The 12,769-nt window shown below is 40.4% G+C and overlaps 1 protein-coding gene across 12 annotated transcripts in view; it reads left to right on the top strand.

The window, feature by feature from the left end:
- Nucleotides 1-12,769, top strand: part of NRXN3 (neurexin 3) — an 894,623-nt gene that overhangs the window by 779,893 nt on the left and 101,961 nt on the right. For all 12 annotated transcript variants that reach the window (XM_065685949.1, XM_065685942.1, XM_065685943.1 and 9 more), the window contains one exon: nt 4,196-4,503. In XM_065685949.1, the coding sequence (XP_065542021.1) occupies nt 4,196-4,503 (308 nt within the window). The remainder of the gene's footprint in view (nt 1-4,195; nt 4,504-12,769) is intronic.

The raw sequence follows: 12,769 nt of genomic DNA, 5'->3' as shown, positions 1-12,769 counted from the left end.
TCAGACATTCTCAAAGCATTACCTGCTTTTAGGCTCGAAGAATAGAGGTATGTTTTTTCAAAAGTAAAAGGAAATTCAGTCTTCACACTTTGTGCTAGGGAATGGCATCATGCAGTGTAACAGCTGAGACAGTATCACTTGGTTCATTCATTCCGAAGTAGGTAGATGTTTTGAGCAACTTAGGTACCACTCAAGTTAAAAAATAATAAGAATGAATAATTTACCTAGCTTTTCACCAGCCTGCTCATCCATCTGGTCATCAGTCCAACAATTAATGTAACATGGAAACCTTCTGTCAGCAGACTTTATAAAGATGATGAGTAAAAGGGTAACTTGCTATAAAAATGGAACAGGATGAACTGATGGATGAAGGAATAGACAGATTCATCAAAGAGACAGCATATAGAATAGCTTTCTTGTCCATATGAGTTCTTGGTCTGAGCAAGGTAAAATGAAACACTTTTTTGCCATTTTTGAATTTCATAGATTGGGTCTTCCTTTGGTAGCACTGTTACATGATTTATAATATTGAAATAGTTCATTCTTGGGGAAAAAAATGAGCTTTCTGAAGTGGCATCATTACTGGGTTTTGGTTTTGGTTCTTATAATTTTTTTATTTTTGTAAAATGGTTTAAAGTATTTTTAAGAGGAGCCCAGGTAATAAGCAGAACATGAAACACTTTTCACTGAGATTATGTATGTGAGTAAAACAAACAAACAAACAAAAAAAAAAGTATTAGTCCTAAATTGTTCAATTAAGTAGTCGTACTTAAATTATGATAAGGCACAGATGTTACCAATTCTGCAATTGGATGAGCTAATAAAGACCTAGAAGCATCTGATTGAAAGGACTGATCCTGGAAGTCCTTAATTTTTCAAAACTCCCTTACTTACATGTGAGTCTTGTTGTGTGACTACTTTTGAAGCAAGAACTGTTAGTATGAATTAGGATTTGCAAAATCAGCCAAAAAATTGCTCTTAGAGTTATGGAAAACTTACACTTTTACTAAGATTTCTCCGTCATATTTTTAATTGTTAAACAGTTTTCCAAATGAAGAAGTCAATGAGAGAGCAAACAAAAAGCCTGAGAGGTTGAATTATTCAGAATACTTGCAAAACACCTCAGAAACTTGAAATATACTCATGATTTTTCTCCCGTATGACACTAAAATAGCAGTAGCAAAAGTTCTCTGGGGAAAAAGACTGTAATTCTGCACCCCTTACACACCTAGTAGAATTTACTAATGTAACAAAATTCAGTGGCCAAATAAATTTTACTTAGGTGAAGTAAGGGCTTCAGAACCATACCATCAAAAGAATTACTAGAAGAGACCTATGGTGGCAGAAATAAGTGTTTGTTCTCTCAACAGTCTTCTCTCATTTCACATGCATTTCCCTGCTGTCTTTACTCATGTGCCTGTATACTATCATAGAGTGAAGAATGAGAAATATCAGGTTTTAAGTGGCTCCAACAAGTGATTGTTCTTTTAGCAAGCACAATTCTGGTACCAGGGCTGTCTCCAGTATTAACCATATGGTGCAGTGCATGAATCCTGGTCTAGAAGACCACTTCACAAACAAGGGTCCAAAAGACACAAACTTCTTTTTTTTTTTACTGGAGTGGGGCCTGTCCTTGTACACTTTCTTTCAGCATTAGAAGATGCAGATGAAGACCCAGAAATGTAGACATGATCTTTTTTTTTTCAGCCTCAGTATGCTCCTTATTCTTGAATGTAAAGCAAGAGATATGACAGATATGTCTAAAGCTGTACTATGAGCTTGGGTTAGAATAGATGACATCCTTAGGAGAGTTGCAATTCTCCAGTAAAAGTGAGGGAAGCCCTTTTCTGTCATGACGTGAGCAGCTCTCCTAGCTCGAACTGCTAAAATTCCTTCGTTATCATCACCCACCCCTTTTCCCTTTGATAGAAGATTAAAAAAAATACAGCACTGATTCAAAGGGAGAAAGGAATGGAAATGGAAAGCTTTGAATGGTCAATACTTTCCCTTCATTTTCAGGGATAACATCTCAAGATTAGTGAAATAGCTCCTTGTTCTTTACTTATCTCACTTCTACCTTTTGCCACTCTTATCATGAGTGAGGTGGGAAGGAGGAACAGTAGTAAGTGAAATGTCTGGGTATGTAGGGGCAGGAGCAGTATGGAAACACATAGAATGCTAGAAGGAAGTAATATATGGGAAGGGAAAAATGTGTAGTAAAGAACTGACAGCATATCCATTAAAAAAAATCTGAAACACAAGACAGAGAAGAAAAGCAAACTGAGGATATGGTATATGAGTTTGTATACACACTTCTACAGTGTGTAGTGCCATGTCCTCTAGGTCAGACAGGAGCTGGGCTGAGAGGGCTGAATATTTTGACAGATATTGACAGATCCTATTTTCCTCATAGACAAGAGGAAAGGCTCTGTTTACATGCTGAGGATGTGTGGCTTCAGTGCATGTTTGTTGATGTTTTAATAGACATATTGCCTCTGGTAAGTTTAAAACCTCCTGAGATGCAGAATATTGCATCAGGTGTTTCAACACTTTCCAGGGGAAGGATACCCTCCATTTTTATTTCTCATTTCTTCATCAATGCAGTTACTCCACCCTGATCAAGTCCTCATGTTTCATTTACAAATCTGCAGGTGAGGAGCACAAGGGATGTGCAGCCCACCTCCACCTGTCTATGTGTTACACCTCTCCATACACTTTTGCTTAGTTAGCTAGGGCCCTCTTTGGGGACAGGAACTCCTTTCAGATACATTTCTTCTCTTGTCCCCATTCTCTTCCCCATGGTCCATCCTGTCACCATAAGATGATGCAACACCGCATCACCACTTGACTTCAAGACCCGTCACGACGACCACCAAAATTGGTGAGCTCCCCCTCATATTTTGATCTGCTGTAACCACTGGCTGTGAAGGAATGAGCAGTGGGTTATAGGCTGTGCTTTGTTACATGGTGGCATTTTGCACCTCTCATCAGGGTGGACTAGAGAGAGGAATTTGTGAGTGAGAACTGGGGAGCGGGAATGGGATGGGAACATGTGATGCAAACTTCATAAAAATGAAAAATCAGAGTAGATATTTGAATTATGATTGACTTGATGCTGCATTGATAACCCTTCTGAGCTCTGCCCAGTCTGGATGTCTGTTAATTCAACAGATTCCAGATGGCATGCCGCTAATTTTCTGAAGAACACTGAAATTATAGGCACTGCCTTTGCACTGCATGAAGCAATTTATTTCTAAATATAGTCAACCTAGTGCAGCCTGGGACATAAACAGTATTCATAGAGCAGTCCAGGCTGAATATGACTTAAGTATCTTACAAAACCAGGTGAATTGGCAATTGTTGCTAGATTTATTTTTAATAAGTATATTTTTCATTACATATGATATTAGACCATTCCTAACACTCAGGATGTGATCTTGAGTAAACCACTTAACCTGTCTAGGTTTGAATTTCACTGTTTGTAAGAGGGTAATAAAGTGTAAGGCATTATGAGGCTTAACCATCTAAAGCACTGTATTATCCTCCCTATTTCAAAAACTTTGCTCTTTCAGAGACACTACAAAAGTTTGCATTTGGTATTTCTTGGGTTCAGATTCATTAGCCTTCACAACACAAAATTTACAGGTGGAAGATAATGATGGATCCTGTCATTAGATTCCTACACAATTCTTATATCACCATCAATATTTTTCTGATGTGGTCCTCAAGCCACCCATTAAAACTTTTGTACTGTTAAAAGCGGCTTTATGAGTGAATCCTATCCTTTGACCAGTCGAAATAGAAGGTTTATTTATTGGCTAAATTTTGACAGGTACTGCAGTCTGAACTGATAGTAGAAAATAGCCACATATTGGAGCCTTATTTGTAGTTTAAAATAGGTCCAACTCTAAAAGAGTGGGCACACATTTCTGACTGACTCAAAACTCCTCCAGAGTTTTGATGTGTGAATGGATGCTGAGGTATGAGGTTCAGTTTTAGCTGTTCTTGCTTTCAGGCTAATCTTCCTTATCAATGAGCTTTAGGCAGTACATTTCCATACTGTTTCTACAGTCATCATAAACACTACCAAGAATGCATCTACTTCTTTGTTGTCCATCATTTCTGGCCAGGACTCAATGTAAGTGTAAAGTGAAGGAAATGTCTGGCAATAATGTTATTCACCCCCCTTCACTAGGACGACAGTTAACGATCTTCAACACCCAGGCGCAAATAGCCATAGGAGGGAAGGACAGAGGGCGTCTCTTCCAAGGCCAGCTCTCCGGTCTCTATTACAATGGCTTGAAAGTGCTGAACATGGCAGCAGAGAACAACCCCAACATTAAAATCAATGGAAGTGTCCGACTTGTTGGGGAGGTCCCTTCCATCTTGGGAACAACACCCACAACCTCCGTGCCACCAGAAATGTCTACTACAGTCATGGAAACCACAACTACAATGGCCACTACTACAACCAGAAAAAATCGTTCGCCACCCAGCATCCAGGTGAGTCAATTAGTCTTTTGCATTTCCTTGGCTTCTTAATTAATCTTTTGTTTGCTGCTCAATTCTAAGTTCATGGGAGCCATGTTCTCTGAATCATGCTCCATGTAACTATTTTATTAACGTTATATAAGGTAAATCACCACAATATGTTGTCCTGTGTTGGTGAAAAAACAGCTGGACGAATTATTATGGGACATGTACATGTAATACGGACGTATTTTGCTTCTGTTGTACTGCAGCCCCATTTGTGTAATTAGTATTGCCCCAGTGCAAACAAAAACACGATTGTAACTGTTTCTGCAGTTGTATATCTGGGGAAATGTGTTCCTAGGAGAACTGCAATGCTTAATGGAGGGTGGGTGTATGATTGTTTATTATTATGACAGTATGTGCTGCTGCAACTGTGAATTTCATAATGGGGAGAAGAGCAATGGAGCATTTCTTCCAGGTAGAGCGATTTTTCATTTTCCTTTTATAGCCTTCCTGTAGAAAATTTTAAAAGAACACTATCAAGATCAGTTTCTTGCAAAATGTAGGAGCTCCAACGTAGAGTGGTTACAATGTCTTTGGTAAAAAACATTCCAACAAAAAATACATTTCAGATGTTCTGGCTTAGTCGTGCTCATGTAGTGTTTAAAGTCCCCAAAATGCAGTGATTTTTGAACCACTTGTGTGGCAAACAGAATATGGCACTGATTAGAAATACGCACATTAAATTGGCTCTCCTTATCTGTGCAAAGAAAAGAATCATGTAAATAACCAATCTAAGCAGTGGATCAGATTTTTAAAATTGCTTATTTCGGTGGCGTACTATCATGTTATCAAGTAGGATGAAACATTTGTTTTAAAATCGTTATTTACATCAGAACCTCAACCTGTAGAAAGTGACATACTTTCATTGACACCAGCATACATCAGCTGAGACACTGACAAATAATTATTGATCAGTGTGCCTTTATTAAACCTCCAGAGAAAGGTATATTGTTGTCTAGTTGGAGAAAAAAAATAAATTATTGCATCTGCTTCCCTGAAACAATTTCTGCTGCCTGGGACAGAAGATCTTAATGAAATCAAGAATTTTGAAACCTGTAATCATACAAGTTGCATGCTTGCTTTCTAACTGCTTCAGAAGGTTGAATCAGTTATTGATTGTATTTTTATATATATGACCGTTTGCTTCATTTTTTATCTAGTGCTGGTCACTTAGGATAAGAAAACACAAAAATTGACCTCTTAATCTTGTAGGTCAGGCCATACATGGAATATTTTGTCCAGTTCTGGGCTCCTCAGTACAAAAGAGAATGAGCTACTAGTCTAGCAGAGGGTTTCTGAGATGGTTAAGGGTCCGGAGCATCTCTCCTATGAGGAAAGGCTGAGAGAGTTGGAACTGTTCAGCTTGGAGAAAAGAAGGCTCGGGGAGGATTTTATTAATGTTTAATACTTGAGGGAGGATGTAAAGGTTGACAGTGGTGCTCAGTGACAGAACCAGAGGCAATAGACACAAACTGAAACACCGAAGTTTCCCTCTAAATGTCAGGAAACAGTTTTTTACTGTGGGGGTGATGAAGCACTGGCACAGGTTGCCCACAGAGTTTGTGGAGTGTCCGTGCTTGTAAATATTCAAAAGCCATCTGCACATGGTCTTGGGCAACCGTCTCTGGGCAACCCTGCTTGGACAGGGAGGGGGCTTAGACCAGCTGACCTCCAAAGGTCCCTTCCAACCACAACCATTCTGTGAAGTACCTCTGGGTGCAGTAGAATTTATAACTATTGGGGTAATTAATTCCAAGCCAAGGTTTAACATTGCCCTCTTTGGTACTCTGTAAATCCATTTGTCAGAAGGACTGGGATTAATTGAATCTCAAATACCAGGCAGGTGATTTATAAATTCTCAGCTAAGTGAGGGGAAATTACCCCAGGTTTGGCCATTGTTTGCTATAAACTTTGAAAGAATTACAGTTCCTTTTCCTCAGTGGCTAGCTCTAATTTTAGAGAAAATCTTTGTAAGATTACATCTCCATAAGAATAAAGTCTGTGGTCCTGATCCTGCTATTAGTTTATTAGAGATTTTCTATAATTTATAAAGGCAGCAGAGCTGTGTTTAGCTATAGCTGTGTAACAGAGAGTAGCACTGGACCTTTGTGGGCTGGGTCAAACTGGAAATGACCCTGACTTACTTGAAGAGGAACTACTCCAGAAAGCTTTCTGTCTAGCCTACATGGCAGTTCACTCAGCCTATAGAGACCACTGTGTGCTGAAAGAGCATCAAGAAGATTTAATAAAGTGTCAAAGTGCTTCTAAAAACATGGTTAAGAGCAGTGATTTCCTGGATACACATGCACCACAACAAATGGCCTCATCTCAGCTGATATTAAAGCAATAACTCTTTGACACTTCATGCCACCCACTGAAAGAAAGATAAAGGTCAATATGTACCTCCATTACAACTTTCTGCATTTCAATATCAGGCCATTTTATTGCTGTCATAGCACAGATGGCTTGCTTTTCTTTACTCTTGGTAGAATTTGATTCTGTCAGCTTAAGTTGCGTTATATGTACAGAGAAAGTGAGAAGAAATTGTCTTTTTCTGTTTGTGCAGTATCTCCAGCTGTGGTTTTCTGATGCCTAATGGTTATTTTATCTCGCTTGTGTTCAACATCACCATTGTCAAGCCTGCTTATAACTTTAGATCTAAGTGGTGGAAAAATCTAATAGAACAAGTTTGTTCTTTGGGGAATGTAAAATATAGCTACCTAAGGCTATGAGCAGTACAAATACAGTTAGTTATTACCTTGTTCCAGCTTTCTCTTTTTCTGCTCAGAAATAAACAGTTTTTCTTCACTTTCAAGACCATTTACAGTCTAGCCTCTTCCCATTCTGATCAGCACAATTCAAGAACTTTTTTGCTCACTTCTTAGATTTGATCATACGAATGTTTCTGCTGCCTGGTATTATCCACAAGGCAACAGCAGGTTATTTCTCCAATCCCATTGAAACATTTTTTTATCATGACTCATGTCAAGAAGTTGTCAGAGGTAAGGCTGATGATGGTCTAAGACAGCTGTTTATCAAGCCAATCAGTACTGGCACATTTTTTGTTTAATTATCCATTTTTTCTGTATCCATGTGTGGTATCCAAGATCTCACACATGGATACAGAAAAATGTTTATGCTTGGATTGAAGACTCCCTGAATTCAAAATGTATTTTGTGTTCTTCATGTCTACACTACTTACTGCAGAAGGATTCTGGCCTATTGTAGAAATACCAATCATGATACAAATAAAAGTAAAGCATCTAATACAAAATAGCAAGAATTGGGATAAAGAAGCATTGTTCTTACTGTATTAGAAGTATTTGTGCTGTTTGTATTACTCATTGTCATATGTAAGTAACTAAAACTTCTCTTTTTTGAAATGCATATAAAGCTTTTGCAGAATGTCAAGTTTGTAATCCCAAAGTGATACAAAATCCAGGCGAAGTTCAGTAGGCTTTAGATTTACACATCACTTGTTAAGGAAGTACAGAAGAGCATGATTAATGCAAAGACTTCTTCTGTTTGTAACCTCTTGCAGTCAGGTAGTATGAGTAGTGCAGCTGGGGAAATTCAGTGCTTTAAAAATACACAGTATATTCACAGACCAATGATATGCTTTTCAATTTGTGAAGATCCCAAACATATAGTCTCAGACAGAAAAACAAGACAAAGGGAATTGACAGAAAAATGTTACTGGAAATACCCAGTGGCAATGGTATTAGTATTTAAAATGTCTGTAACTTCATTTTGTTTTAAAATTCATAATAGCATTTCTTCAAGACAGTGAAACTTAGATCAGTGGAGGACAGGCAGGATTTGAGTGAGAAAGAGTTGAGATGTATGACTGTATGTTATACTGGTAGGAAGATTTCTGTGAATCAAGCATAATTCAGAGAGGCCTTGAAGGAGGATAACAAAATGTCTTTTGATTCTCCTTTCCATCCCACCCAGAGACAGCGAGGAAAATGTGTGAGCAAATGGCTGCGTGGTTCTGAGTTACCATCTGGGCTTAAACCACAACACAAGAGCTGACCTTTTTCTGTTAACTGACAATAAGGGAGAAACAGGAGGTTTGATTCGTGTTTGTTTCAGTAAGTTGCAAATGGTGCTTGTGTTCTGCTGCCACTGAGTAAAAACAGTGATCTAACTTTCTCACACATGGTTTTGCTCTGAATTTTACGGTCTGTTTAAAGTTACATGCATTGTACTAAATTCCTGGTGCTTGTCTCAGGGCCCTGACACACCAGACTCTCCTGTAATAATAATATATTCTCTAGGACTTCTGCTTTGCCCCGTTACTCTACAAAGGCCTCAAAGACAAGTTGTTAGCTTATGTTTGTGGTGCAGAAACATGCTGTGCAGGCAGCAATTAGGTGAAAGTCGCTGTACTGTACCACATCACATTCTTGCAAGGCTGCCATGTTTCTTGCAGGGTTACTTCATTAGCAGTTGTTAAAAGTCCTGAAATCCCATGTGTCCCTGCGCTTGATTTAAAGCACAGCTTCAGTTATTAGTGAATTATTCAGGGATTTGGGGAGGCTTTTGTGAAATTGAGTTTAAGTGACATTCTCTTGGCTTCTGCTTCCATGTCAGCTGCTTATATGCTCAGAATTTATTGAGTTGCTGCTCAGAGCTTTTTAGGAGACTCTCCATATGCTCTCATGTAGTGTTTTCTGTCCAGTTCAGAGCTGGGTCATTCAGTTTTCAAGTGATTTGTGTAAAGAAGTCTTTGAAGTTAATTACTAAGTAAAGCTAGTCTAGAAAAGCATGCATGGTGATACACAAATCTTCCTTTCAAAGCATGTTCAGGTCAGCAAACCCAAGATATGATTCCAGCCGGTGCATGGGTCTTTAAGGAAAACTGCTCCAGATAAGCTTCTGAAGACCTTAGGGCCTACTGATCTAGGGCAAGCCCCTAATATGTCTGCCTCATGACATGGATGGCTAGAGTCCCAAGACAAAAATCAAACTTTTCTATGAAGGTTTTCTTTCTCTTGGAGGACAGATAGACTTCTGGTTATGCTCTCCATGAGGAACCAGAAACTGTGTGCTCTGTTATGTATCCAGAGCAAGCCCTGGCTTCCCGAGATGAAGATAATGACACTTACTGAACTGTTCAAATTGTAGCTTGGAGGTGATGAGAATAAATTTTTTGTGGATGTTTTCATCAATGATCTTAGAGACATAGAATGATAGTGTATGGTATGTAATATGCAGAATGTTCTTTCTAAAAAATAGAAGAGGGGGTCTGCCCATTTTCCGTATGGAGAGTCCATATGTTGGCATGGCTCAGAATAAGGTTCTCAACCTTTTACTTTAGCCATTAGACTTTCCAGCCTTCTAACTCTGTTTTCTATTGAGGGTCCAATAATCTTGATTAATGTCTTTCCATTACATGCAGCTCCAGGCTAGATCCTTTCTTAGAGTGTATATCACAAAGGAAAATAGCACAGAAGATTTGTCAGTCTAATTAGACTTTCACTGTCAGCTAAGACAAATAAAATTGTCTCACCCTTAGTCTTGCCTAGGTAGTTTCTTTCATGCTCATAGATAATAATTTGGGGAAGAAAGAAATAGCCTTTAATTTAGGTTTTGCTTCTTATAAGTCACTAGTGACATTTTCATCCCAACACTGCAAAATTCTAATGAAAAAAGAGCTTTTGATGAGTCTCCGCTTTAAAGACTGACTTCACTGGCCCATTGGTACGTCTGAGAATCACACAGTCTGGCTCTCATCCTTCCTTTTCGGCTTCTTCCTCAACTATTTTTTCTGAAAAAGACCAAAGCCCCCAGCCTGTACTGTCTTTCAGAGTAGAATCATTTCTCCTGTGCTACAGTCCTGTTGAGTGAGATGGTAAAGTTGCATTGCTGCAGTGAAGTTCACAAAATTGCATTTACTTCTTCACAGTCACATCTCTTCTGTGATAATTAAATGCTAACGTGGTTTGGGCAAAGAAATAAAGCAGAGTTTGGAAGAAGGAATCCAAATGTAAGATAGAAAATTTTATGCAAATTTTTGTTCACATAGGCTACAGACTGATTAATTCAGTAATACCAAATGACCTCTAAATGCTACACAAGCATGTAGTATAGAAATAGATTTAGTGCACACTGAAATACAGAATGTTTGGTGTGAAGTGGAATGTCTGTGGGTACGAATCAAGGGGCAGACTGGCACGGGTGATACAGTTGTGGGGGTCTATTACAGACCTCCTGATCAGGACGAAGGAGTTGATGAGGCTTTCTACAGGCAACTGGAAGTAGCCTCGCGACTACATGCCTTAGTCGTCGTGGGGGACTTTAACTACCCCGATATTTGCTGGAAGACTCACACAGCCAGTCATTCACAGTCTAGGAGGTTCCTCGAGTGCATTGATGATAATTTCTTAATGCAAATGGTGGACGTACCAACTAGGAGAGCAGCGCTGCTAGATTTAGTACTCGCCAACAAGAAGGGTTTGGTCGAAGTGGTGACGGTCAATGGCAGCCTTGGCTGCAGTGACCATGAGATGGAGGAGTTTAGGATCCTGTGTGGGAGGAATAGAATACCTAGCAAAGCCACAGTTCTGGATTTCCGAAGGGCCAACTTTGGCCTCTTCAGTCAACTGCTAAGGGAAGTCTCATGGGAAAGTGTACTAGGCGGTAAAGGGGCTCAAGATAGTTGGTTAGCATTCAAGGACCGCTTCTTCCAAGCTCAGGATCGGAGCGTCCCAATGAGTAGGAAATCAAGTAAGGGATCTAGGAGACCGGTGTGGTTAAACAAGGAGCTGCTGGGCAAACTCAAGTGGAAAAGGAGAATCTATGGATTATGTAAGGAGGGGCTGGCCGCTTGGGAGGAATATAGGACAGTTGTTAGAGGATGTAGGGAGGCAATTAGGACAGCTAAGGCCTCCTTGGAACTCAGTCTTGCTAGTCGGGTTAAAGACAATAGAAAGGGCTTCTTCAAATACATAGCAAATAAAACTAACACAAGAGGCAATATAGGCCCACTGCTGAACGAAGTGGGTGCCCTGGAGACAGAGGATATAAAGAAGGCAGAGGTGCTGAATGCCTTCTTTGCCTCTGTCTTTACTCCTGCAGACTCTCGCCGAGGGCCCCGGATTTCTATAGCCCCAGAAGGAGTCAGGGCAAAGGAGGAGTTTGCTTTGGTAGATGAGGATTGGGTTAGGGATCAGCTATGCAATCTGGACATCTGTAAATCGATGGGTCCGGATGGAATGCACCCACGGGTGCTGAGGGAGCTGGCGGAGGTCATTGCTAGGCCACTTTCCATCATCTTTGGTAAGTCGTGGGAAACGGGCGAGGTGCCTGAGGATTGGCGGATGGCAAAGGTCACACCAATCTATAAGAAGGGCAAGAAGGAGGACCCGGGTAATTATAGACCGGTCAGCCTTACCTCCATCCCTGGAAAGATGATGGAACAACTTATTCTTGACTCCATCACTAGGCATATCAAGGATGAGGGGGTCATTAAGAACAGCCAACATGGTTTTATGAGGGGGAAGTCATGTATGACCAACCTTATAGCCTTCTATGAGGAAGTGACTAGGTGGAGGGATGATGGTAGAGCGGTAGATGTAGTTTTTCTTGATTTCAGTAAGGCATTTGATACTGTCTCCCACAGCATCCTCATAGATAAGCTAAAGAAGTGTGGGCTTGACGATCAAGTAGTGAGGTGGATCGAGAACTGGTTGAAAGGAAGAAGGCAGAGAGTTGTGGTCAATGGCGCAGAATCTAGCTGGAGGTCTGTGACTAGTGGAGTTCCTCAGGGGTCGGTGCTGGGACCGGTGCTGTTTAATATTTTCATCAATGACCTGGATGAGGGAACTGAGTGCACCCTCAGCAAGTTTGCTGATGACACAAAACTGGGAGGAGTGGCTGACACACCAGAGGACTGTGCTGCCATTCAGCGAGACCTGGACAGGCTGGAGAGTTGGGCGGGGAGAAACTTGATGAAATTTAACAAGGGCAAGTGTAGAGTCTTGCATCTGGGGAAGAACAACCCCATGTACCAGTACAGGTTGGGGGTTGACCTGCTGGAAAGTAGTGAAGGGGAAAGGGACCTGGGGGTCCTGGTGGATAGGAGGATGACCATGAGCCAGCAATGTGCTCTTGTGGCCAAGAAGGCAAATGGCATCTTAGGGTGCATTAGAAAGGGAGTGGTTAGTAGGTCAAGAGAGGTTCTCCTCCCCCTCTACTCAGCCTTGGTGAGGCCGCATCTGGAATATTG

This window comes from Lathamus discolor, chromosome 6 (genome assembly GCF_037157495.1).
Source record: "Lathamus discolor isolate bLatDis1 chromosome 6, bLatDis1.hap1, whole genome shotgun sequence".
Lineage (NCBI taxonomy): Eukaryota > Metazoa > Chordata > Aves > Psittaciformes > Psittacidae > Lathamus > Lathamus discolor.
Note: the sequence above shows the minus strand (reverse complement) of the source record. Positions and strands in the feature narration are given on the sequence as shown.